Source organism: Saccharomycopsis crataegensis (assembly GCF_037102585.1).
Source record: "Saccharomycopsis crataegensis DNA, jcf7180000000084, whole genome shotgun sequence".
Taxonomy (NCBI): domain Eukaryota; kingdom Fungi; phylum Ascomycota; class Saccharomycetes; order Ascoideales; family Saccharomycopsidaceae; genus Saccharomycopsis; species Saccharomycopsis crataegensis.
Genome location: NW_027043829.1, coordinates 3,391,363 through 3,418,303, shown reverse-complemented (window position 1 = coordinate 3,418,303; position 26,941 = coordinate 3,391,363). Strand labels below are relative to the sequence as shown.

The following is a 26,941-nucleotide window of genomic DNA, read 5'->3' as shown; positions in this document are numbered from 1 at the left end:
CTTCAAAATAATAAGAAAATCAGGGCATGCTATGAAACCACTCAACATTAATGTTCAAGAGAACTACATCATTTAATAAAAGCCATATTAGGAACCACTAGAAGTATCATGATGCAATGATAACAAGGGAGATCCTGCAACAGCAACCCCATTTTAGCACGTGACAAAGCGATGAGGTTGTTATCCTTCTTTTTTTTCCCCTTATATATCTATCAATCTATAACAATTAAGTGTTACCGCAATACACTTGTGATAGGTATTTAATACCAGTTTTCGTTATTAGTATCATTCGATAATGCTTAGAGCATCTAACGCCCGTCTTTGCAAGGCCAGGCTATTCAAGAATTCCGGTGTCGGTGTGAGATCTCAATTGATTCAACGAAGGGGTTTTATTTGGAGATCATCGTACGTTTATTTCAGAATCAAGCAAGATTCAACAACTAGTAATGGTTACAACACCAGGACAAAAAATAAAAATTATAACAAAGACGGTCAGCGAAATTCACAATCCGAGCATGATGAGAATCTCGATGATTATGAGATTGATTTCATTACATTGACCAGGAAGCCTTGCAAGAGATCTGGGGGTGAGATTAACGCCACAAAGAAGAATAAGAATTCAAAAAAAGGACATAAATCTGCCGTGAAGAGGAGTGATGAGGAAAAGAACGAAAAAATTAATAAGGTACTTGAAAATTTGCAAAAGAATAGGAAATCAAGCAAAGAATGTCTAAATGATACCGCCGCTAGCTCTTATATCAGTGTGGGAAAATCTACTACAAAACAAACCCTGGAAAATTTTATGAGACCATTCATAGAAAGAAACTTAAGAAATAATGAAAAATATAACGCTGATGCTGACAAAGTAGGGGGACTTTCAACAAATGAAACTCCAAACAGCCCAGAGAAATCCGATTCCTTGTTCAATGTTCGTAAATTGAAGAGCAATGTGGATGATATTGATGACGTGCTAGTTGTTTCATTTAAAAATTCCCCTAAATCAAAGCAGAATGCTAAGATTACACCAGAATCTTCTGGTGATATCATGACTGATTCAACCACGAAGGACAAAGATAGCCGCAAAACAAATAAAAGATCTGAATCCAAAGTCAAAAGATCTGGAAGTAAACATGTCCAATTTGATGATGTTGCCATGGATAAAAAGGATACTGCTGACCAGGTCAATGAGCTTAATAAAAATCCTGGTATTGGTGCTGTCGAATCAAATGTTGCGAATTTTGACCGCCATCACGAATCTGCCGCTTGCTACCATGTTGCCCACGAGAAGCACCATGATGAGGATATACAAGAAAAGATCCGGAAGCCAGATGCTAAATTACTTGGGGAAGATGGAGACCCAAAGCTAGCTGGTAATCCTGTAGATATTGTCCAGGAGAAAACTGATGACGGTATTCAAAACAAGGCTAACAAAAATGGTAATACTGATAGCAAGTTGCCTGAAGATAAGACAGTGGATATCCAGAATATGAAAGAAGAGATCAACAATACAAATGCTGATCATAAGAAAAGGCCAATCAAATTCGATGATATTGAATTGGATAAAGTCAATGTTGGCACAACACCATCCAATAAGCACCTAGGCACTGAGGCCCGTTATACTGATGAACTTGCATATGCCAAGTTATTTGAAAACCTATCTCCTTATGAAGGACCTAAGGTGAACGATATGGAGGAGGTTATGAATATGCTCACCAAACCTAAGCATATCGTGATGAATGCCACGCATAAAGATAACAATGATACACTGCAAGACAAGAATGTGATTCCATCAGATGAAAATTATCAAAAACTTGAAGCTATATTTTCCAGCCCTCAAAATGTCGCACTATTGGAAAATATTCTTTATAATATTAAAGAAACCAAAAGGCGGGAACGGGAAGCAAGATTTCGCGAGCTAAGTGCCTATGAATGGTCTCGTAACAAAGTGCTTCATCCAGATTCAATTTTCACTAATGGGCAGATTTTTGGTGGTAGATCAGGGAACAATGGTATAGATGGATACTTTGATTCATTCACCAATTTTAATGATCGTGGTTTAACAAAAGCTGAATTATTTCCTAGTGCCAGAGAGTCAATTAATTCAACCATAAATGTTGAATCTGAACCAACGCAGGATACTTCAAGCAGTAAGTTTGGAAAGTTTTTAAAGAAGTTTGTCATATCATCTTTTACTGCTATTGGCGCTGGATTTGTTGGATTGGTGGTGTTGGATGTTACCTATCCAGAATTGCTTAATACATCAAACGTAAAAAATGGGAACTTGAAGAAGTATGAGCTCACCGAAAGAGGTTTCGAAAAGGTGGAAAGTTGAATGCTAAAATTTATGTTTGGTTGGAGTATTTAAAGTGTGAGGAAAATGGGTAGCAAAAAAAAAAAATCAAATATAAAAGGTTTAAAAGAAAGGTATTCTGATTTGACACATGTGTTGCACGGTAATCTTGTGGAATTCTAAAATATTTCAATAAGCACGGCTACTGCTTGGCTTCATCTCTTGGAGTTTCCTTTTTTTTTTCTTGGCTGATAATGATTCTCACTGAGTTGATTCTTGTTTTTTTATTTATTTCTTTCATTTTTCAGGTTTATGTGCAACGATTTTGTTTTTAATATTATTATTCCTATTTATATGTACTATTTAGGAAATGTTAGGTTAAAGGTTTAGGGTTTGTTTTTTTTTTTTAAAAAAAAAGCTTATGATGTCACGCTAAGTAAGCTCTGCAAGCTCTGCTTTTAAGATTAATCTTGGATTCATCAAAATGTTGGTTACGGGGTACTAGGAAGCCAACAGTTAAACACGTTTAAGAATTTCGTAAACTATTATTGTAAGCTTAATTGAAAGTATAAAGAAGGAAAATCCTGAACAAACATCTGCGCTACGATGCTCTATTATTGTTGTTGTCGCCGCGCATTATTATGGTGGTGGCCAAATTACCGAAAAAAAATATCAACGGCGTTGATCATTTTAGGTGACATTGGGACGTGAGAATCCCGCGGGTTATGGAACGAAAAAATTTTCGATTAGGGGTCCATGTTTCTCGCTTCTCCACTTTTAAGGTTGGTCTTAGTGAAGAATACAAATAATTTGACAATCGGCCCGGCCCATTTTGGTGTTTTTTTTCATCTTTTTAAGATTTTCAAATTCTTTGGTTAAACAAATTGTGTGCAGCAAAATTTGTTGTGGAGGTTCTCATATATATAAATAGTGTGACACTACCGCCTCCATTGAAGGACCCAATACTCTTGCCCTGTTCTCTCAACGGTGATCCTCCCTTCTGACAACACAATACTTATCCAATTGCCACTGACTTGAGGGGTATAATTCCAAAAACGGAAATAATAAATAAAGTCATCACCATCAATTATTTGTTTTTGACTTGCACTCTTATACCCATGAAGATGATTTCCCAGTTATTGTCTATCTTGGTGTTGCTCTCAACAGCCATCCACGCATCCCCAATTGCCTCAAGCATCAAGGATTTAAATGAAGCTGTACATTCATTGAACTTCACCCATCCTAAAGGCGAGTTGTTGCCAAGATACGAAGATGGGGCAGTAGTTCTGACTGATATTCCCACAAAAGTTTATAACCAATTTTACCGTGCTGCGAATTTGACCGCGGTTTCCTACTGTGCAGACCCTCCATATTTTATTGACGTCTACGTAGGCCCAACATTGAATTGTGCCTTAGAGTTCTGTACCGAGAACTCCAATGATTATAGCATTTTAAAGGTGTTTTACCCAGAAGTTCAAGTGGACTTGGATGATAACAATTCTTACAACATCACGGCCACCGGTTACGTTGCCGTCAGTGAAGTAAACAAAGAATTGTTGATTGTGTATAGAGGAACCTTGAGCATTACTGATGCCCTCAAAGACGCCGAACTTATATTAGAAGATTATACCCCAATCAATGGTGGAAACACGGCCTGTGAAGATTGTAAAGTGCATCAAGGGTTTATGGATTTATTCAAATCGACTTATGATGAAATCTTCCCATTGGTAATACAAGAATTACAAGAACATCCAGATTACAGCATCACCGTCACTGGCCATTCATTAGGCGGGGCATTGACTAACCTAGCGCTTATTGAATTGAAGTTGTTAGGATACAACCCATTAGTGATCTCTTTGGCAGGCCCAAAGATTGGTAATCAAGAATTATCAGATTATGTTGATGAATTGTGTGGTACTGAAGAGTTGGACGAGAAATATCAAGCGGGCGAAATTGAAGAATTGACCGAGGGATTTTGGAGAGTGATAGCCAAAGATGACTATGTTCCATTAGTGCCTCCAGGAAAAGTCTACACACACGCAGGATTAGAGTTCAAGTTATTAGACTCGTCACCATTACCTCAGCCAATTGACAAAGTGGTTTACACTGGGAAGTACGTTTACAGCTCGGTTCTTGAGGGATTTGGATGGTCTTTAATTAATATCGTCGATTGGTTACACGTTTATGAGCATCTTAGGTACTTTTACTTACAAGATACCTGTTTGGAGCAGGAAGTTAAGAAGGTCTTCCAATCGTGATGTTGTGTGATCCAATATTTTAAAAATCCAATTAATTTAATAATCCAATTAATTTGATAAGCCAATATTTTAATAATCTAATATTAATTTTTTTTATATTCTTTTCTGTTTCTAGATAGTTCAATGCATACTTGTTTATTTTAGCTCGCTATTTTTTGCCGCACTTGCTTTCTTCCCTTTGTGTTGTCGGCCATGCCGTGCCGAGCCTCCCACAGTACTGGGATCACAGATGTGGGATCATACCGACATTCACAGTGGTGCAGCACTTATTCAGACCTCAGGAAGATGAGGAAGAGGTGTGCAGTGAATTGGAGTCAGGCATTTCTTGGAAAAGATGACGTTAGCTAAGAAAGATAAGATTGATAGGTGGATCTGTTTGTCCGCTACTGCGTACTGCACGACAGATGATTATGTGATCGGTTGTATAGACATTTCATTTTTCTTGACTGGGAAGCCTCACTATAGTTGGTAATTGCTAACGATAGAAGTTTTCTGATAATAAGACCATTTTCGGTAGAATGACATCCCCTTAAGCTAGAAGCTGTCTCATTAACGCAAAGAAAATACAAATAGATGATGACGCTAAAAGGGTTGCACGCGAAGTGCATTGTACCGCGTGTGTACCTTGGATTTGACTCCGGACAAAGGTCACGTAGATAAGCCTGGAAGTGACATCGGTGTATGGAGGAGGTACCCCATCGCAGAACAATTCCTTGATCTGGTAGCTTCATGACCCATAATACTGTCGTATTATAGTAGATGTTGTGATCCAATTTCAATTGTTTAACCGTTGGCAGGCACCCCCCAGTGGGACAATCCCTCGTTTTTGTTTCACATCTCATCACACATCATGCTCCTTTGGTTTTTTTTTGATTAGCTTATCATAAAATTAATTTTTTGGATACGAATACTACAAATACTTGGAAAATTCCAAATCGGATTCACATTTAATTATCAAAAATATATAAAACAAAACAAAAAAAAGATAAGGTCTATATATCTTGCCGACTTAGAAATAAAGCAAACTCGCTTATTGATATTTCCTCCCCCCTTCCATCATTAGTTCGCTTATTTCACTAATTCTAATTCTCTTGCTGGTAATTCCTGTTGCAATTGTCCTTTTGGGAATAAAATCCAAGTGTCAACGCAACCCAGATCCTTTGAAAAAGATGTTTACTCCATTCTTCGGCCCTGGTTGGCAATCATTCAAGCCAATAAACCCAAATGATATGACCCCTGAAGAATTTGTTTCCTTTTGCGAGAAAAACCCAAATTATCGACCAATGGAACAATGGGGCAACCTTATCTTTGGTAAAGCAATGACAGAATTTTTGGACAAGAACTCTAAGAAATCTGATCCAAAACCAAAAGATAAATTCATCCTCGTTAAAGTTGATGATCCAAGCTTACCTGAACACGGCTACTATCAATTCCCATTCGATGAAGTATGTCATTGGGAACCGTCTGCTCAAGGTAGAGGTCTCCAAAGCGCATTGTTCGAAGCTTATCCAGAAATCGTGCCAACAATGTTTTCTTCAAAAAATGTCGAGATCAACTTGATCAACCAAAAATCAAGAGTTATGCCATCTCATTGGAATCGTCTGGCTAAAGCCGACATGAAGGTGGCAATTCTGTTCAAACGAACCTCTTTGGATTACCAACGCTACATCCAATTCTACAGATGGTACCAGAGCTACATCACCCATATTTACAAAAACCAGAAAAAAAACATCAAAAGAAATATTATGGTTTATTCCCCAAATACCGCCGCATTTTTTGAGCACAATGATATCTTATGTGATGGTAGAGCTTATCAACTTTGGAATAAGTTCAATGGTACTTCCCCAGCGCTTAATTTTGGAATGAGTGCCAGTGGTAATATTGCCCCAAACCACTATCAAGTTCCAGGTGGCATTGGTAAATTTGGTAAAAAGTTCCAGAATAATTATGTCAACGTTGCTGAGTTCTGGGAAGAAAAAAATAAAATGAACAAAGCTTTTATTGATCCATTCAACAATCCACGAACTAGCTACCATATGAACTTCCCAGACAATGAAGATGCTTTAATAGGAATCGATGGGAAGAATATAAAAAATAATGAAGCGTTCATGGTGACTGATCCATTTGGAGATGGTAAAAAACGGGTTAGGTTCCATCTGGATGCATGAATTCCTATCAATACCATAATTTTTACAGAACAGCTATTAGATACCCAAAGGGTTATATCTGCTGTTTTTATAGTAGATTCGTATACTACCACTATATTATATTTATTATTGCTTTATTAGGACCACCTCCATTGCTAGACTTTTGCTGGTGGTTTCTTTTCCTTCTGATAACACTGGGGGTGGTTTTAGCTCATTTTCTTTATACTCTATTTATACTCTATTTATACTCTATTTATACTCTATTTATACTCTATTCATACCCTATTTATATTCTATTTATCTTCAGTATATTATACTGTCATTCCTATAATTTAATGATTCAATTGAAGTATTACTAGTAGCCAATTTTCTTGATTGTATCAGCTTTCCAGGAAAATTCTGTAAACTAAGCATTTTAGTACTCGCTTTTTATATATAATGAGAGCCACTGCTCCAAACACCAAAACGAATACAGAGAATTTGATTTACTATTGTTAGTCTTCATCGTTGATCTTTGGGGTTTCACACTAATACAAATTTCAATCGATCAGCATCACCCTTAATTCCATTGAAATAAGTGGGACATTCAGATGGCTTTAAGAGAACAAAGTCAGAAGCTCTTGGGATGATTCTCAAAGAATAAACTAGTGAAAGACTGCTTCTAAAAAAAATAAAAAAAGAAATGAAGAAATGCAGCTGTTTACCCCAACTGTTTACCTCAACTGTTTACCTCAACTGTTTACCTTAAATGCACTCCTCAAATGTTTATCTTAGATAGGAAGCAGAAGGTTTATCAAAAGGTCAAAAAAAAAAGAGAGAGAGAGAAAAGAAAATAATAATCCCACCTTTTCAGTATATCAAAATATTAGAGATCATATACAGATATTTTGTATTACTATCTATTATATAATGATTAACATGATGATTAATTAAGTTGAATGCCTTAGTAATCCATCATTACCCGACCTGATCCCCCAATTTTTCATGGATTCTTATTAAAAGACGATGTCTGCCATAAGAGCATCAACAAACCGTGAAAGAATCTATACGATAAAAAACAATAGGGAGTCACGCAAATAAAAAATGGTTGCTGAAGGATTAGGTAAAATAGATCAACAATACGATGGTTCATCTCTTCGGGTCGCTATTGTTCACGCTCGTTGGAACGCCGAAATTATCGACTCACTTGTCGCAGGTGCTGTAGCGTCTCTTCGCCGCTTTGGAGTGTCCCAAGAAAATATCATCATTGAAACCATTCCTGGCTCATTTGAACTTCCATATGCCACAAAGCGTATGGTAGAAATCCAAAAAGAGAACAACACCCCAGTGGACGCCATCATCTCCATCGGAGTGCTCATCAAGGGTTCCACCGCCCATTTTGAATACATTGCTGATTCGACCACCCACGAATTAATGGGGTTGCAAAAACATTTGGACACCCCGGTCATCTTTGGGGTGTTGACTTGTTTCACCTTGGAACAAGCCGAGCAGAGGGCTGGTATTAGTGCTGGGTCGCACAACCATGGTGAAGACTGGGGTGCTGCTGCCGTTGAAATGGCCGTCAAGTTTGGGAAGAAGCACTAAAAAAACAAAAAAGAAAAAAAAAAGTCAGTGCATATCTGTAATGGGACAATAAGGTAATTAATATCTTTAAATATCATTGAAACCTGTGATATTCATCCACAAAATGAAAACAAACAAACAAACAAAAAAGGCTCTCTATTCTTATTATTATTGAAACTCTTGCAATTGGGCTCTCCAATTTCTTTTATCATTCCTATTGAGCTTCAGAATCGAACATTGTATAATACACAAAGTAAAGATGTAGAACAAAAATTCCAGAAAGCTTTTGCACATGCATGGTGATATTATAATATAGCAATATGAAAACTTTAACAGTCAGTGGGGTTATAATCCCGCCATTTCAAAAACTGGGGTAAAAAATGGATTCCTCTTTTTTTTTTTTTTCTTTCTGTATACAGATAAGGGATTTTACTAGCACCATATTCAAATCAACTGCCAATGCACCTACAAACTGAATCACTATTTTTCATTTCATTTTGATTAAGGTAACGTAAATAAAGAAGTGTGAGGGAAAACAACAAAAATAGAATTTGAGAACGTGAAAAAAAAAATAATAATAATAATAATAATAATAGTCAATAATACAACTTTATGCTATGTATGCTTAATGGCTCTCTGGAACCGGGTTATTTATCACCTTACCTTCCTTAACATCACCCTTAGGGACCCAACCACCGTAACTCACTGTTTCACCCATCTTTTCTTCGTATTGTTGGAACTTCTTCACAATTTCTGGTCTGAATTGTCTGATCAAACCTTGGACTGGCCAAGCAGCGGCATCACCCAAGGCACAGATGGTATGTTGTTCAATTTCTTTAGTTAATTCCCAAATCATGTCGATTTCACGTTCGGTACCTTGACCCTTAACAAAACGACGCATCATTCTGTCTAACCAAGTGGTACCTTCACGACATGGTGTACACTGACCACATGATTCGTGTTTGTAGAAAGCAGAAAATCTTTGAATGGCTCTAACGACATCGGTTTGCTTGTTCATGACAATAACCGCAGCAGTACCCAAACCAGAACCAACATCCTTAAGGGCATCGAAATCCATTAGAACGTCTGTACAAGTAGATTGTGGCAAAATTGGGACGGAGGAACCACCTGGAACAACACCGAGCAAGTTGTCCCAACCGCCAATGACACCACCACAGTGCTTTTCAATCAATTCTTTCAATGGGATAGACATTTCTTCTTCAACAACACATGGGTGGTTGACATGACCGGAGATACCGAAAAGCTTGGTACCAGAATTTCTTGGTCTACCAAAAGAGGCAAACCAATCACCACCTCTTCTCAAAATGGTTGGGGCAACAGCGACGGTTTCGACGTTAGTCACAGTGGATGGTCTACCGAAAAGACCGATACCAGCAGGGAAAGGAGGCTTCAATCTTGGTTTACCAGCCTTACCTTCGATAGATTCAATAAGGGCGGTTTCTTCACCACAAACGTAGGCCCCAGCACCACGGTGGATGTAAATGTCGAAATCATAGCCAGAATTACAAGCATTCTTACCAATGAGACCAGCCTTGTAGGCTTCGTTGATGGCGGTTTGTAAAGTGACGGCTTCATTGTAGAATTCACCTCTGATATAAATGTATGCTGCAGTGGCATTCATGGCTCTACCAGCCAATAAACAACCTTCGACCAATTTGTGTGGGTCCTTTCTCATGATTTCTCTGTCTTTACAGGTACCAGGTTCACCTTCATCGGCATTGATGACTAAGTATCTTGGACCTTCATTCTTTTCCCATCCTGGAGGGTTCATGAAAGACCATTTTAAACCACTAGGGAAACCAGCCCCACCACGGCCACGCAAACCGGATTTCTTCATTTCATCAATGATCCACTTATCACCTTTAAGAATGATTTCTTTAGTCTTGTACCAATCCCCCATACGCATAGAAGATTTCAAATCGCTACCGTAATTTTCATAAAGATTTTGAAAGATACGGTCTTGATCGCTGAGACCACCATAGTGACGAGGTGGGTTCACTGCAGGATCAGCAACGGTGGCCAAACCACGCTTCAATAGTATTCTCGAGCTCTTAATGTTGCTGCGGATCATAGTAGATGTGATTGTGATGATACGTTTGGAGAGAGCTTGAAAGAGAACGCCTATGAAATTGTGATAGTAACTATAGTATTTTTTTTTTTTGACCGCTTATTTTACAGGGAGATTATTGGCCAGTTTTGCACCAGCATTATTTTGTAGTTACCCGGAATATAAGCTTCCTAGTGTACCAGGGGTGGGGTACCCTGGGCAATAGTAAGCAGACAGTTTGCCAATAGATGGCGAGAGATCAGGGATTAAATGTATTGTATTATATTGACCAGTGATTATTTACTACAAATTTTTTTTTTATCACTCAGCTATCTGTCCTTTGCAAGTGAGACGTTTTTAACCATCTCCAATAGATCACCATAGAAGTGAACATATGTTGGAATCACCATAACTGTTGTTAGATAGGTTTATTTTGTGGAATCACCAGGACGTCACGGAGATGTAATACGTTGAGAGGAATATTCTCATCATAGATTACATATATGTGTGGCACGTCTAAGTTTATGGATAGATCCCTCATGTCGGAGATCGAATAATAAGGCGCATCCTTTTTGATGCACCAAGATCCTATTAAAAAACTATATAAATTTAGATTTATATTGCAACCACGAATTTGATCAGTATCGACAGCATTTTCGAAGAACAGAAAAAAAAAAAAAAAAAAGAGGCAAGCAGACAAAAATAATGGTTTGGTGATTTTTCTCCGATTATCATTTTATCATTTTATCAGTTACGGTTTCCAATCCCTCGGACTTATCAAAAGATTGTGCTCACCATGTATGCCTGCTAAAACTGCAGAATTTCTTTGCCATCTGCTATGAAGAATACCGTAAAATCGAATCATCATTACCAATTAAAATAAAACAATCAAGCACGAATCAAGAAAGTCAGTCTGTTCAATTTTGCGTACGCAACCTGCTTTTTCTCGTACTCCACTTACCTTACAGAACACCGAAAACCCAATATTTATGACATCTACACAACGACCACAACCAGCATTGCATCCTGGTTGAGAAAATAATAATAATAATAATAATAAATAAAAAACAAACTCTAGTTATTTATTTTTGTCCTCATGTGTTGAAATAATATAATTGAACCGTCTATTTATTATGAAATTCGTTTGGTGGAAAATAATAACCGGCACGGAAAAGTCGCACATACTTACCCTGCCTCATCCAAAGTATCACGCAAATTATGGGATTGGAAATTGGTTATTTGTTGTTTTGTAATAAAATAAAATCTAACCATTATATAATTAATAAATTAATTCATAGACGAGAAACTATGACAAGGCATCTAAGAAGAAGTGGCCGGCTCGATCATGAGGAGCAGCACGACAGATCTACTCGCTCAAGTATGTTGTGGTTTTTTTTTTTTTTGTTATTTTGCAACGCCAAAACGCGTTTTTTTGTATCCCCCATGTAAAAGTCTTTTTGGGTTGAGAAATATTGTTACTAACTTAAATTGCACACAGCACGTCGCTCGACCAGATTATCATCGCCAAACTATTCGAATTTAGATATTGATCTGGCAGAAAATTATGAAGAATATAATGATGAAGACGAAGACGAAGAAGCAAAAAAACAAGATACCACCCCTCGCAGAAATCCCAGAAGAGCCGTGAAACAAGAGGACGACGACGAAGACGACGAAGAAGAAGAAGAAGAAGAAGAAGAGGATGATGATGAGGAAGAAGAAGAAGAAGAAGAAGAAACTCATGTCAACAACGAGGAAAATGATGAAGAGGAAGAGGAGGAAGAAGATGGAGAACCTGATCTCGAGGATGGATCAAAAACACCCAAAGAAGGTAAAAGAGGTAGAGGAAGACCTCCAGGAAGTAGAAATAAATCAACCATTGCACGTTTGGCAAAGTACGGGCTTGGCAGCGATGATTATTTCGAAGCACCGGCTAGGAAGAAGAAGAAGCCAGGAAGAAAACCGGGATTCAAGGTTGCAAGGAAGGTCCATAGTCCATTCCCAATTCCCCTTGACGATGACGGGAACCCAATTTCTTTGAATAATGAAAATGATGAGTATAATATCAAGGACGATGCCAAAGGTGATCAAAAGATTGATAAATATGGGTACTTGCAAGGCGGCCGTGATTTTAGAGTTAGAACTTTCACAGTGACAGGTAATGGTGATAAATTGTACATGTTGTCAACTGAGCCGGCAAGATGTATTGGTTATAGAGATGCCTATTACTTGTTTTTGAAACACAACACTTTATTCAAATACGTATTGAATGAGGAACAGAAACAGGATTTGGTGGATAGAGATATAATGCCCAATTCTTACAAAAGCAGAACCATTGGGTTGGTAACTGCAAGGTCTATTTTCAAAGAGTTTGGAGCAAGAATCATTATTGGTGGTAAAAAAGTCATTGATGACTATTATGAAGATCAAGCCAAAAAAGAAGGAGCAGTGGAAGGTGAAATTGCCGAGCCCGACGATCCAGTTCCTCTTAACAAACAAGATTACAATAAAAAGAGGTACATTGCCTGGCACGGTGGTTCGCAGATATACCAACAACAGAATCAAACAGCGATTATAAAGGATGAATCAACGAGCACAAGAGAGAATATCAAAAGTAATAGTGTGGAGAAATACATTGGGTTTGAAATGGATCGAACATTTTCCATCAAATCGCTTATGTCAGAAAACCATATAGACCAAGATAATTGGTTATTAGAACACTCGTTATCGTCCAAAAAATTCAATGCAGACTTGTCGCGATCCCGATTAGAGCTTGTGAATAGAAAAAGAGGTAAGAAAGATTTGTATACTGGGGTTTACTTTTATCCACTTTTAACTCAGTCGTCGACGTCCAGTTGGTGCAAAAATGTACCGCCTTCGAGTGAGGTACTTCCTCACACGCGATTCCCTAAAATCAACCAGAGTGACTGGGGTGGTTTGAATGGCGATATTACGAATCACAATGGAGGGCTAATGTATCTGACAGTTCTTGAACCGGCTCCGTTGTTGAAGAACACAGGATTAAAAAGAGTGAGTTTGGATATTTTTAACGACTGCGTGAGTGCCGATGTAAAAAATGCAATTTTGGAACAGCAGAGACTTGAAAGTATATAAACGTGGAGAAGATTGTATTGTATTGTATATTATTATTTTAATAAAGTTATTTTCACTTTTTTCTTTCTTCTATTTGGTTCTCATTCAATTTTAATGCAGTATAATGTACATAAATACCAATTGGGTGGGTCTTTTAGGCATCCATCTATAAAAAAAAAAATAGGGAAAACAAAAGATCGTAAACAAAACTGATTGCTTAATACCATGCCACATGTAGACTTCTATAAAAAACCAGGCACATCAAAATGACGACTCTATTATCAGTTCCGTTCAGGTCAACTTTAGATTTTGACCTTGGTGAAGCAATTAAGAAAATCATTAGTGAAGAATACTATCAAACCGCTAACAGTTTCCTGGATGATATAGATTGTATCAAAGACCTTAGGCATAAAATGTATTTGGCAATTAACGACATTTTGTGTACCATAGGGAGTGTTGAAGATTTGAAAATATACTATATTCATATATCTTCGTTGTTGTTGAAATTTCCTGGCGATTTTGCGGAATTTGCGTGGTCTGATGGGAATTTATCTGTTGGTTATACCAGTGGCAATGAAAGAGAGATGATCAAGATGCGGTCTATCCTATTTGAGCAAATGAATGTGGTTTACAATTTATCTGCGGTTTACTCACAAATAGGAAGTGTGGAATCGAAAAAGGACTCGGACGATGGATTAAAGAAAGCCTGCAATTATTTCCAAGCAGCAGCAGGGTGTTTTGAGTTCATCATTCGATTAATGATACGCAATGAAAAAAATAATGAATTGTTCCCGAAAGATTTGCAATTGGAAGTGGTTAACCTTTTAAAATATTTGATGTTGGCCCAAGCTCAAGAAATGTTCTGGCTTAAGGCGGTGAAGAACCAATTGAAGAACTCGCTCATTGCCAAACTCGCCATTCAAGTTGCGGTGTTGTATCAAGAATGTTTGAAATTTATAGACTCCGCTGGCCATTCATTCTTTCTCAGAAACGACTGGACCAACTTGATTAAAGCCAAGAGTTTCCACTTCCAAGCGGTATCCCTTTACAGACAATCGATTCATTGCCAATCAGAATCCAAACATGGAGAAGCGGTATCAAGGTTGAGGTTAGCGTTAAAGTTGTCGAATCAATCAAAGTCATTTTTGAAGTATTTGGTCAACAACAAGCAGCTCAGAGAAGATATTGAATCATTCAATGAGTTATTAGGCAAAACCTTGAAGACTAGCGAAAAGGATAATGATTTGATTTACTTGCAAATTGTCAATGAAGAAGAGTCATTAACTCCAATTGCGCCAGCGGTCATGGTGAAGACCATGATTCCTCCAGAATTAGAAAACCCATTGAAGTATTTGATAACCAACGATAAAGATAGTCTTGATGGGAAACTTCGAAAAATGCTATTTTTCGATTTACTTCCATATTCTGTGATCCAGCTTTCGCAATCATTTAGAGAACGCCAGGAAGAATACGTCAAGCAAAGGATAATCAACCCGTTGAGTAGTTTGAATAACATCATCGATAAATATCTCAGTGATAGAAATTTGCCTATGGCAATAGAACTGTTGAATGATACTTCGCAAACATTACCTAAATCTGTGATTGTGAAAATTGAAGAATTGAAGAATTTGGGGGGAATCATCAAGATCGAGCAGGCCATTGGTGATGTGGTAAGATTGGCAAATGAAAATCAGGATACCGTGAACCAAATGATAGAAAAGCTAAGGTTAGAGAAAAATGAAGATGATTTGCTTCGACAACGATACGGCACGGATTTTTGGAACCGACCAACATCGCAAGAGGTGAATGGAAATTTGATGGAAGATGTAAGCTTATTGGAGAGTTTTTTGACTCAGGCTAAAAACGGCGATGATACTGTCCAGAGGTCCTATCAGGGAATAAAACCACAAGTGGAGTTATTATGTGGGTCATCAATTAGAGCGATTGAATGCCAAATTCCTACTGATAACTCTGATGGATCACAAGGGAATGCTGAACTAGTGCAAAAAATAAATGAGTTGAAGAACTTACTTGTCGAGGTATCAAATCTCAAGAATAATCGGAAAAAAATTGTGGAGGTGGTGGAAATCAAGTCATCGCAGATGAATATTTTACCAAAAGTGATCGCTGAGTATAAGTATTTACAGGCCAACCACAAGTTGGGAATTTCCTACGATATGAATGACCAAACTGCCAGTTCTGAATCCTATGAAGAAATTTATAGCCGTCATTTGAAAGGATTGGACGAAGATTTGCAGAGCATCAATAATGAGAAACGCAAGCAATCCCAGCTTGAAGATAAACTTGAAGGTGGACTTGATGATTTGAGAAAATTAGAACAGCAGAATCAGACCTCGGAAAACAAGCAAAAGTTGGAATTCTTCAATACTATTGAAGCCATCCATAAGGAGTATATGACCCTTGTTGAGAACTTGAAACAAGGGTTGCAATTCTACAATGATTTTATTATCAAGGCGCATGAAGTGGGATCAAAAATTGATCAGTATATTGATGATAGAAGAGCTGAGGCGCGACAATTGGAGGCCAGCATTAATGGATTTAGAAGACCAGTTAACGATCTTGATGGCAATCGGAACAGTAATGTTATTTCACCAAAGCCTCAAAAGCCTAACCACTTATGGAATCCAAATTCTGAAATCAAGTTCCATTGATACCAATAACAGCCACCCTTCAACAATACTCTATTTTGTTAATTTTTTTTTGATACAGTGAGCTAGTTCAATCTAGAATTATAATGTTTTTTCTTGAATTTTACCGCCTTGCCCCCACAGTTATCTTTTTGATTCGAGAATACCTTCCTTTGGTATCAAGTTTTTGTAAACATCATAAATAGAATTACTCAATAGCTAATACAAGACATTATATCATCAATTGTTATTTGTACATAAAACCGGGGAAAAATACGAAGTGAAGAAAAAAACTCAAAAAAGCAGCAGAGCAGTAGCTAAGAAGCTCGCCTATAATATATATACGGGGAGAAAAAATAAAGGGAAAACACAACATGAAGACAAACAAAAGAAATGAAAACTCAAACATAATATATGCATATAAGTATTAGTTCTTCGCCACCGATTAATAACAGGTACGTACTCTAGATTTTAATATAATATAACAGATTCAAAGGCAACTTTAATGAGCTAGTGACGGGAAGCGAGAAAGTTAATGAATATAATCGATTTTCAAAAATTCCTATTCTTTCTTTCTGTCTGTTGAAAATCCACATCATATGGATCGTGAACCTTGGCAGCTGACAATGTAGCTTTCTAAGCAAGAACATTGTTATTTCTGGTCATTGATTTTCTATTCAAATAAAACTTGGCCATTTCGTAACTTGTCCAACTAATGGCGGTTGCTGGGATATTTGAAACAACTCTAGCCTTCAACCCTTTCGTGAACCCGTTGATACCGTTTGTGGAATATATGTATTTGGCAGCGGTGAAGAAACTATTGATTTTCGTCGAGGCATTCATTGCATGGCTTGCGGAAGATTGGTGTAAGTTGCGAGAAGCCATCACTAAAGTGGTTCCCTCATGACTGTTAGAATGAACCATTTGTTGGGCAATCTTAGTGTTGGCATTATTGCGAATATTGGAAGAGGTGGAAGAAGAAGAGGAAGTGGAAGAGGAAGAAGATGACGAAGAGTGGTTAGTAGAAGATGGGCTAGCATCCTCGAATTTCATAGTGAAAGAATGAGTTTGCAAGACGGTTTTCACACAATCGAATGGGGTAGTGATGGCACTAGCCAAACCACCAGCCAAACCACCAGAAACACAATGGACCAATGGGTTGTATGAGTCAGTTGGGTTCAAAAGTTTTGTCATCGACTCATAAACCAAAAAGTTTGTGGCGTGGAAAGGCACGGTCATGAGCAATGTAGTTGGGTAAGAGTAATAGAAAGCCTTGAAGCCCTCCTTCTTGTAAATGTATGACATGGTCTTGAAGATGGAAGTGTAGTTAGGATTGAACTGTTTTGAGTTTTTCGTGAAAGACGAGTTTATTTGCATTCTTTGCTTGATGGTATCAAATGGGTTCATAAGAGCTTCGGAAGTCGCGGTGGCGGTACCACCAGCAAGAGCGATCTTACTAAAATAGAGAAAATCGATGCTGTTAAAGCTTCCTGGAGCAGAGGCATGATTGTCAATCATATTTGTTTTAAAAAATTCATAAACTCCAAAATATACTGCATGGGCAGGACCTGCACCAACAACGACTGCAGATATACCTTTCCAAAGAGACTTAAGCCCTTCTGCCGAAGACACTTTTTTAATGCTATTGATGATAGATTGGTTGATGTTTATGGATGCTTGAATTCTGGTTTTGATGTTATCGATAGGGTACATCAATGAATGTTCCATGATACCGGCTAAGGCACCGGCAGCAAGATGGTTAACAAAAGGTACGGAGTCAGGAAGACTTTCGTAATCGTCAGACATGGTGATTATAATGTTGTAAAGATAGTTTCTAGGCTGTTATTTGTTGTAATTTTCAATTATGAGCTGGACAAAATTCAGAGGCGTATATATACGGTAAGCAAGCTTTCGGGTGACGGTAATGATATAGAAGATTGTTTCGGTAAACCCAGTGAATAGATGATAGAACACTGCTTTAATAATGATAATTAAGCTCCCGGAACAGTTCGGTGTGGTGATACTACCTCAAAGTTTTAAGAATTCGTATGGGATGGCAAGCAATTTGAGATGGAGGCCAAAAGAAATTTTAAATGAAATTTCAAACAATGATTTTCTTTTTTTTTTTTTATTTTTTTTTTTTTTTTTTCTTTCACACGCTAATTTTTTTTGGTGAAGTTTTGTAAGCACAGGGGAGATCTCGACCGACGGGAATAGGCGATTTGGGGTAATGACAACCTGTAATAAGAATATTACTATCAATGATAATTGCAAGCGAATGCAGGCGCGAGGAAAATAACACCAGCAATGACTCAATGTGTTTGTAATTGCTGTTGGTGCTGGGGGCAGGATGGTGATCGTCGAGATTACGAAAGTGCTCAAAAGAGAAATTTTTCAACCGTTTGGTGATTGGTGGATGGCCATTGCCGATGGGCGACCGGCCGCTCGGGGGCCGCCAGCCTCAGATATTATTTCCCCATTAGGTAATCCCGATGCCGGGGTGTTGTCCTGCAAGATAATCCCTGATCATGTAGATAACTGTGCCTGTCAGCGAGTGCCAAACTCTACTTGTTATTACAGTCACCCGGAGACCCACTCGGTTCGTCTCCACTGACCAAATAGATAAGATGAGATGAGATGAGATAAGATTGGGGAGCACGCTATGTATAGGATAAAAGTGAGGTCCAGCGGAGGTCTAGGGGAGCTCATGGAGACCGCTGAACCACACTGGCTATAAGCTAGCTCCACTACCAATATTCTTTGATTATCCAACTAATCAGGTGGGTAGTGGGAGACCCTCACGTTGTTAGCATCATCAATGTGGGAAGGACGATTATTGGAGAAAGGAATTTTGTGTTTGGGAGTAATATTTTATGGAAGGAAAAAGAAAGAGGAAAAATAGAGAATAGTTTCCGAGAATCTTTTCTTTTTGAGTGTATAGTAAAAAGGAGTAGCTAGAGCACAAGGTTGAGAATAATGGAATTTCTCACATGGGGTGCTATTTAGTAAAATCAACAGACACAATAACTTTCCAACTTCTGCAATAATTCACGTAAATCCAACTCATTTATTTCAATCCAGAATTGATTCTCAAAAATATAAAATCTAAACCATCATTTGTCTTTTCTGCTATCTGCTATTTATTTATTAATTATTATTTTTTTGTTACAGCTGGGAAAATCTTGTACAAATCTCGGTAAAGCAATATGATACATTCTATATCCGTCTCTCATATATTACATAATGCAAGCTTAAGACACCCAACGTCATCATTTTTGGAAAGGATGATCCTTTTTCCAGTTTGCCAAGTCTCTTTCGTACTCATCCTCTGCATCTGCCGCGTCATGACCTTTCTGAAGTTCACTCTCTCTCTTCTTGATCATTTCCATCGCCTTGTCTTGTTCCAGTTTAACCTGAGCATCATATTCATCCTTGTAGTCGATCCATCTTTCTTGGATATCTATTTCCTCTCCCCAAACGTCACTCAATCCATTTGCCGAGGTTCCAGTTAATCTAGAAGCCTCTATCCATGTTGAATCACCCGAGATCTCATTCTCACCAAACGCATAACCATTAGCCTTATCGATTCTTCTAACCAAGTTTATCATCGATCTAGTATCCTCCACGCATAACACCTCAAAATCAACCATCTTGTAATCGTCCACCAAATCTATGATCAGTTCTGTTATTTTGAGCAAATTCTTAGTCCCCAATTTATTTTTCGAATAGCTCATTTCTTTCTCCAACAACGGTATCAACTCCTCTAAATTATCAACTTCGAGGTAATACTTCAAGTTGAATGGCAATTTATCGTAATTTGCAAGTAAATCGACCTTTGATATAACGTTCACATGGGGCATGTTCAATAATAACATTGATCTCAACGCAGTCAACAATATTGAAATATAAGATGACGGACTTGTCAAGTATATTGAATCCATGAGATTGACGCAGCATAAACGAAGATCCAGTCTTTTGCCCAACTCTTTGAATAAATTAGGCAATGAAAAGTTAGAAGTGAAAAGCTCTGACTGACCTGGGGTATCAAATATTACATAAGCGTTGGATTTATCCACAATATTGGTTATTTCATTAAGAAGGACATCAAAGAGATTGTCCTCCTCGCCATCATCAGATTTGTCAGCTCCGGAATCACTAACCCCGGTAAGCGTTTCAAAAGCTTTGATCAACCCACCGTTCGGACCCAAAGAGTTCTCAGACATGATTTCCTCTAGAGTAATGAAGTCTCTTAAATCTAATGCGCAGTCATATTTTAATTTATCATTGGCTAAATCCAAATTAATAATTATTGAGTGACGACCAATACTGTTGAAGAACTGCTGAAGGCCATAACAATACGTTGACTTCCCCGATCCTGGAGGACCAATAATTACCTGTCCAAATATAGGCATCCTTTTTTTTTATTTAGTAAAAAATATTTATTTATTTTTTTCAGTTGTACCCTAAGGTTAAGTATTTTCTTTTTGATCTCATCTAATCAGTCTGCGCTTTTCAGTAATAATATTTTTTTCCCTACTTTCATCAATGCACGGGTGTTCCCACACCTTTGCACCAGACATCCCCATTTTCCTTTCACGAAAAACATTAAAGTGGCAACAGGAATCTTTATGAGGGCCCAAAACACCAGAGGATAATAACGTTCACCAAGAAGTTGGATACCGCAGAAACGTCAAAATCTAGAGGGAATTGATCTTGGATATCTAAAATTTCAATTGTAATAATTTTTGAGTCAACACCAAAAAATTAGGTCATTAAAGGTAGCGATTTTCTTTTCCTTTTTTTTTTTTCCAGCAACAACAATGTCTACAAAATCATCATCAGTTTCATCTGATATCAACAGAACCGTTTCGGTAGCACCATTGGTGTTATTGTCTGTTGTTGATCATTACAATCGTACCGTCAAAAGTACTAAGAAGAGATGTGTTGGTATAATCTTGGGTGAAAACAATGCAAACTCAGAATACATAAGAGTTACCAACTCCTTCGCGGTACCATTTGAAGAAGATGACAAGAACTCGAATGTTTTCTTCCTTGATCACAATTACATTGACACAATGAGTGAGATGTTCAAGAAAATCAATGCTAAAGAAAGGGTTATTGGGTGGTACCACTCTGGTCCAAAATTAAAGTCCAGCGATTTGCAAATAAATGAACTTTTCAAAAAATACCATTCAGATCCGGTTTTATTGGTGATCAATGTTAATCAGGACGACAAATCTAGTGGTTTACCAACCGATGCTTATTTGTCTGTTCAAGAGGTGAAGGAAGATGGTACCGAAACAGAAAAGACTTTTGTTCATATACCAAGCACCATCGAAGCCGAAGAGCCAGAAGAAATTGGGGTCGAACATTTGTTGAGAGAAATAAGAGATCAAGCCCAAGGGTTATTGAGCGTCAAAATTGCCAACCAATTGAAGAGTTTGAGAGGTTTAGACGACCGTTTGAAGAATATCATTGGGTACTTGACTAAGGTGTTGGACAATCAATTGCCGATCAACCACTTGATCTTGGGTAAATTACAAAATGTTTTCAACTTGTTGCCAAACTTGATTAGTGCTAGTGATTTGGAAGCGGTAGTGCGTCAAAAGCGTGAAGATGGAGATGTGACCATGGAAAATACCGAATCGCCGGCTGCTAAGTTTGAAATGAGAGACCCAGAAGGCAATTTACAAGTCACCGAGTTTTCAGACTTGAACAAGGCATTACAGATCAAAACCAACGATAACTTAATGATCATCTACATAAGTTCTTTAATCAATTCTATAATCTCCTTCCATGATTTGATTGAAAACAAGATTGAAAATAAGAACCGAATTTTGAAGAATAGCGGAAAAGGTTCAGATATTGAAGCCGATGATGACAAGAAAGAAGAGAAAGCTAGTAATGACAAGGAGTCTGAAAAGAAGGTATCAAAGAAATAAATGGCTTTTGGAAAGTCTTTATTTTTTATCATTATGTTCACTTATTATTATACAATACATGTATTATTTTCTGTTGATTGTCACATCTGTTGATTGTCACATCTGTTGATTGTCACCCGTACACTGTTGTAAAACATTTTGTGAAAAAGCTATGGGGCCAAGCTTCGAGGATAGTTTCCCACGAAAGTGATAGTCTTACATAAAATTAATACTAATACGCGTTCATGATGGGATGGCCCACTAGGGATGTGACCTTAATCTACCGTTACCAAAAAAATAAACTTACTCAATATAACAAAAAAAAAAAAATTTTTCTTACATTAAAATTCAATCATCATGAATTATGATATCTCGTAAACGCAGTTACCAAAATATGCTACCAATAATAAAGCATTCTCAGTATGAGATCGTGTACGAATAATTTTGCTCTAGCTACCTTTTCCCCTCTGGTTATTCATTAATAAAGTAAATACCACAGTGAATAGGCAGCAATGTTTTATTTATGAAGCTAAAGAAGAAGAAAAAGGTCTACTAATAAGTAAAAATTTTCACACAGTCGGTCTTTTTATACTGGGAAAAAAAAAAAAAAACTTCCGCGTGCGATTAAAGTCACTTGCATGTCTAAACGCGCTCAATATTTCTACTGTCCATAATATATTATAATGCCCATAAATCATCACCATTGAACAGGCGATATTGGAAACTTATATGGGCAAATTCAGGGAGGTCTCAATTATTCTTGAGATCTACGGTCAAAATAATTTATGAAAATGCAAGGTGTGTATAGTGAAATGTTAAAACAGTAAGAGTAATGATGTAAAAAATGTTACCGAACATGAAAATCATAGATGAAATCGTTTCAGTAAATGCAAGTCATGGCTATATAATAGTACATAGAGAGAGAAAAATAAAGAGAATTGGGCGTATGGTCAACATGATCTTCTAAATGATGATCAAGGGCAAAAAAAAAAAGGATAAGTTTATAAGTAATAGATGGATTTGAAACTAGGTAAAGCTATAAGATCAGACAATACTGATCCTAGCGGTGGAAGTAATATAATGTAGGAAATAATGAGCCATTTAGAAAATGAAAACACAAAGAAAAAAATGGCTCCTCAAAAATCGTCGCTTCCGTTGCTTTCAGAACTGAAGTCAATTCTAACCTTGGTTGAACTGAAAGACTTACCTGAGCCCATACGAACCAAATTTTTGTAGTAATGGCCATCTTTAATCAATTTAAGATCATCAAGGTTGATACCACCATCATATGGAACCCGATCCTTAACTGGAATTGGAACTGGGATCATATTCAAAGGCACGCTTGGGGCAGAGTAATTTGGTTGTTGTGGGGTACTGGTATAGTCTTGTTGAGATAATGAGGCTTCAACTGGAAGAACAGGAGCAGGGTATCCTGGAAGCTCAGGAGTCTTATTAATCTCAAGGATACAGGAAGGATAGTTAAGGGCATTACCAAGGGCAGTACTCATGGTTCTTGGTTCTTGTTCTTCATCATTGTCAAATTCAACAATATCATCAAGAATATCATAATCGTGTTGTTGAACAGGGGTTCTCTTGGATTGTTCCCTTTTAGTGACCACAAATTTAGGTTTAGAATTGGAGACCACATCAAGCTCATCTTCACTGCCAGAGGAAGCACTGAAAAAATCCGAGGAATGCATAGAAGCAGACGAGTAATCCATCAAAACTGGATTGTTCAAATTATCAACCGAGCTTGTTCTGGAGTATATGTACGTAGCCATTTGAGTTTTGTCAACATTTTGCTTTTGTGGAATTGGCATTGGGGTCAAGAAAACGCCCTCATTGGGGCCAGCGGCCACGTTACGGGAACTATTTGAGATATTTCTGCTATGAGTATTATTGATCGAGTTTTCGACCGACTTCTCCGAGAGGGTATACAATTCGTTAGTGTAATATACACCATCATTGTTCACTTCGCCATTCTGCTCACCATTCATGAAATGTTGTTCTTGGTATATTTGGTCTTCGAATTCTTGTCCAGCTGATGAATCAGCTCTGATATATGATGGTAGCGAAGCATGTGGGGGAGGAGTTGGAGGACAGGTGTTATGAGAGTCAGGATTTTCAATGCTGAGGACATCATCTATCTTAGACGTTCCAAGTTTATCAGAGGGACCAGGAATGTATTTCTTTGAAATAATAGTGGATTTTTTGGTTAATTCCTCTGGAGTTGGCATTGGCCCAGTAAGTTCATGATTAACAGCTAATCTCTTTGCTGTTGAGGTCTTGCTCAATTCGGTTTTTGGGGTCGGATTTGGAGTGACTATATGGGAATTGGTCTGCATTGAGGCTCTTTTCACGGTTTGCGGATATGTCTTTTCTGCTTTGGTTAAAACTGTTGCGGGAATCTTTCTTTCAACAGGATTAGGTGTAAGTAGAAATGCTGGTGGAACTGATGGAATTTCTTGATGGGTTTTATAGTATTCTTTTAATTCAAGTTGCTGCTGTTTGAGGGATTGTCGTTTTAATTTGTTTTGCTGTCTCTTAGACAATCTTTTAGTCTCCCTTTTGGTGTTCTGAAGATTCAAGACTGTAATGTTCTCCACCTTCATGCTATTCAACAATTCTGGGTTACTATTGAATTTCGCCTTCCTCTCGCTGTTTATAATAGAATCATCCGATTTGGACTGCGGAAGAGGTGGAGGTGACATTTGTTCGAATATGGACGATGAGGAGAAGCTTAGTTTACTGAGCCTTTTGAAAAAGGAATTATTGCTCTTGTTTTTCCGTGAGTCTTTCTTTAGATTATCCTGTTTCTGCTTGATAGGGCTTTGTAAATTTGGGGTTGATCTATTGACGTGGTGGTTCCTGGTTGTTTCTCCGTTTGCTTTTGATGACTTGTTCACAGATTTAAAATTCTCTGTTGACATATGACCAGAAAATATATCCTGACCTGCGAAGGATAAGTTATTGAAGCTGTTAAGCGATTGTGCTGCCGGAGTTAAGCAAGAAATTGGCGAATTACCAGTTGGTGTTGGTCTAGGGACAAATATATCGGTATGATCTAGCTTTACTCCCTTTGATATCAATTGCAATGCATCTTGTGTGTTAATAGACCCGTTATCCGAAATGTTAGTCGAGGAAACAGAAGGGTTGGAAAAGCTGTTTTGACTTGTTTGGAACCTTGGTCCGGGGACCAATAAACCATATGAATCATCGAGATCATACTGGGCCATGACGGATTTATGGCTTTCTTGTCTCGGAGTATTTTCAAAGCCTTGGCCTGTTTGTGTTGATTGATATCCATTTGGTGGCTGTGCTTTTCCAGACATCGCTTTATTTTCCTCGGGTTGCTGTTGTTGCTGCTGTGAGTGGCTGATTTTCTGTGGCTGCTGCTGTGATTCTTGGCTTTTGTCTTTAATGGAATCAGCGGACTTTTCCTCTGTTTTGGCCTTTGACTTGCCCTTTCTTCTAAAGAACATTTGAGGTTTCGAAGAGGCTCTTGATGAGTTATCTGATTCCCAAAAGATTACCGTGTCCACCAACTGTGATATTGTTAGTATACTAATGAAACATGCAAAGCCTTGGTGTTTTCTGGAATTCAAGTTTTTTTCAGGAGTTGGCCAAAGCCCACGGACCCAGCAATCAGTAGGGAAAAAAAAAACAATAGAAAAATCATTAATAAAACGATGGTGATGGTAACAATATCATAAAGGAAACCAATAAGAATAGAATCAACATTAAAAAAAAGCACTTACAAGTGATTGAAATTGCTGATAGTCTGCTGTCATATCAAATTATTCAAACACCCTTGCCCACTACCGTTGCCTTTTGCACTGAATGACAAAATATCATTTTTCGATCCGGAAGCTGCCTAATATATATCTATTTGAGACCAACGCGATCTTAGAGACTGAGACATCGGGAAAATTAAGTTCTGAAATTAGCTATTCGATATCTATTTTTAATTTGGACAAAAGGCCCTTCTGTGCACCAGCAATTATTATGTGACAGCTCACCGCGCGCACACACTACACGGGGCCTGTAAAGGGTGTTAGACGAAGGGGAGCGCGTCCTCCAAAGAGAAAAAAAAATCACAAATCCACCACCACTACCACATGTAGAAAGCCATCGATGGTTCCTAAGCACTCGAAAGCCTCCCACAAAGGAGCTTGTGTGGGTACAGAGGCCCCTTGGACCATGGCAATGCCCAAATCCTTCTTGTTAGGTGCCTGCAGAAAAAGGTCTGGGAGACACTTCTCAAGCAACTCATGCAATGTGACGACATCGCCAGTGCCATTTCTTGGGGAAATTGGTTCTCGAATAATGATATTCTTGTTTGAGTATGGGAGATAGACCTTAACTGGCACTCTCCTTACTTCTGCCAGGCTTTGGGGCACGATTTTCTTGTAGTAAATCTTCTTGAACCCCTCATAGTTGCCAGCTCTCGCGAAATCCCACAAATTGTTGGATTCTTCTCTTGACAAGTTCATGATTTTTTTGGCAGAGTTGTAAGTGATGAAACAGCTTTCCTTGATCAGGTTCATCCAGTATGACTTGAGCGTATCCAAGCTTTGTAGTGGCAACAAGTAGTCTTGGGGGTAATCTGATACGTGCACCGAAAGCTTCCACAATGAATGATTGGAACCATCAAGCCCCATTACGTAGTCGTACAACATCCCTATGGTGTAATTCCATTTCAAAGGAACTTCTTCGTATTCTAGCCAGACGTTCTTGAATTGTATTTCGCTCTCGCAATAACTCTGGAAAAATTGGATCATTTGCTCATAGTACATTGGGAAGTATCCGTTTCTTAGCACCTTGATGTACAACTTCGGCACTATCGATTGCACGGTTTCCAGAGCTATCAAAGACACTTCCACGGTGAGAGATCCTTTCCAGATCATACTCCTCACTGTTTCTGTCATGGCTGTGTGTTTTGTTCTTGTTGTC

General features: G+C 38.0%; 12 protein-coding genes across 12 annotated transcripts; 7 read left to right on the top strand and 5 right to left on the bottom strand. All coding sequences in view use genetic code 12, as the record gives it.

Annotated features, from left to right (window-relative positions):
* Window positions 1-295: 295 nt before the first annotated feature.
* DASC09_044330 (uncharacterized protein) lies at window positions 296-2,332 on the top strand (the record flags this gene model as incomplete). Its single annotated transcript, XM_064998032.1, has 1 exon — window positions 296-2,332. One exon carries the CDS (start codon window positions 296-298, stop codon window positions 2,330-2,332), a length of 2,037 nt encoding a protein of 678 aa, XP_064854104.1.
* A 1,076-nt stretch (window positions 2,333-3,408) lies between these two features.
* On the top strand, window positions 3,409-4,548 carry DASC09_044320 (lipase family protein; the record flags this gene model as incomplete). Its single annotated transcript, XM_064998031.1, has 1 exon — window positions 3,409-4,548. One exon carries the CDS (start codon window positions 3,409-3,411, stop codon window positions 4,546-4,548), a length of 1,140 nt encoding a protein of 379 aa, XP_064854103.1.
* A 1,169-nt stretch (window positions 4,549-5,717) lies between these two features.
* On the top strand, window positions 5,718-6,716 carry DASC09_044310 (uncharacterized protein; the record flags this gene model as incomplete). Its single annotated transcript, XM_064998030.1, has 1 exon — window positions 5,718-6,716. The coding sequence occupies one exon, from the start codon at window positions 5,718-5,720 to the stop codon at window positions 6,714-6,716; it is 999 nt and encodes a 332-aa protein (XP_064854102.1).
* A 1,062-nt stretch (window positions 6,717-7,778) lies between these two features.
* On the top strand, window positions 7,779-8,279 carry RIB4 (lumazine synthase RIB4; the record flags this gene model as incomplete). The annotated part of the gene is made up of 1 exon (XM_064998029.1): window positions 7,779-8,279. The coding sequence occupies one exon, from the start codon at window positions 7,779-7,781 to the stop codon at window positions 8,277-8,279; it is 501 nt and encodes a 166-aa protein (XP_064854101.1).
* A 604-nt stretch (window positions 8,280-8,883) lies between these two features.
* On the bottom strand, window positions 8,884-10,350 carry DASC09_044290 (NADH-quinone oxidoreductase subunit NuoF; the record flags this gene model as incomplete). The annotated part of the gene is made up of 1 exon (XM_064998028.1): window positions 8,884-10,350. One exon carries the CDS (start codon window positions 10,348-10,350, stop codon window positions 8,884-8,886), a length of 1,467 nt encoding a protein of 488 aa, XP_064854100.1.
* Window positions 10,351-11,544: 1,194 nt separating this feature from the next.
* On the top strand, window positions 11,545-13,440 carry DASC09_044280 (chromatin structure-remodeling complex subunit RSC7; the record flags this gene model as incomplete). The annotated part of the gene is made up of 2 exons (XM_064998027.1): window positions 11,545-11,704; window positions 11,825-13,440. 2 exons carry the CDS (start codon window positions 11,545-11,547, stop codon window positions 13,438-13,440), a joined length of 1,776 nt encoding a protein of 591 aa, XP_064854099.1.
* Window positions 13,441-13,685: 245 nt separating this feature from the next.
* On the top strand, window positions 13,686-16,091 carry RIM20 (Rim20p; the record flags this gene model as incomplete). The annotated part of the gene is made up of 1 exon (XM_064998026.1): window positions 13,686-16,091. One exon carries the CDS (start codon window positions 13,686-13,688, stop codon window positions 16,089-16,091), a length of 2,406 nt encoding a protein of 801 aa, XP_064854098.1.
* Window positions 16,092-16,703: 612 nt separating this feature from the next.
* DASC09_044260 (Fe(2+) transporter) lies at window positions 16,704-17,873 on the bottom strand (the record flags this gene model as incomplete). The annotated part of the gene is made up of 1 exon (XM_064998025.1): window positions 16,704-17,873. One exon carries the CDS (start codon window positions 17,871-17,873, stop codon window positions 16,704-16,706), a length of 1,170 nt encoding a protein of 389 aa, XP_064854097.1.
* Window positions 17,874-19,336: 1,463 nt separating this feature from the next.
* On the bottom strand, window positions 19,337-20,479 carry GPN2 (GTPase GPN2; the record flags this gene model as incomplete). The annotated part of the gene is made up of 1 exon (XM_064998024.1): window positions 19,337-20,479. The coding sequence occupies one exon, from the start codon at window positions 20,477-20,479 to the stop codon at window positions 19,337-19,339; it is 1,143 nt and encodes a 380-aa protein (XP_064854096.1).
* A 408-nt stretch (window positions 20,480-20,887) lies between these two features.
* Window positions 20,888-22,009, top strand: RPN8 (proteasome regulatory particle lid subunit RPN8; the record flags this gene model as incomplete). Its single annotated transcript, XM_064998023.1, has 1 exon — window positions 20,888-22,009. The coding sequence occupies one exon, from the start codon at window positions 20,888-20,890 to the stop codon at window positions 22,007-22,009; it is 1,122 nt and encodes a 373-aa protein (XP_064854095.1).
* Window positions 22,010-23,124: 1,115 nt separating this feature from the next.
* Window positions 23,125-25,779, bottom strand: DASC09_044230 (uncharacterized protein; the record flags this gene model as incomplete). The annotated part of the gene is made up of 2 exons (XM_064998022.1): window positions 23,125-25,533; window positions 25,747-25,779. 2 exons carry the CDS (start codon window positions 25,777-25,779, stop codon window positions 23,125-23,127), a joined length of 2,442 nt encoding a protein of 813 aa, XP_064854094.1.
* A 303-nt stretch (window positions 25,780-26,082) lies between these two features.
* ATG5 (Atg5p) lies at window positions 26,083-26,916 on the bottom strand (the record flags this gene model as incomplete). Its single annotated transcript, XM_064998021.1, has 1 exon — window positions 26,083-26,916. The coding sequence occupies one exon, from the start codon at window positions 26,914-26,916 to the stop codon at window positions 26,083-26,085; it is 834 nt and encodes a 277-aa protein (XP_064854093.1).
* Window positions 26,917-26,941: the final 25 nt, after the last annotated feature.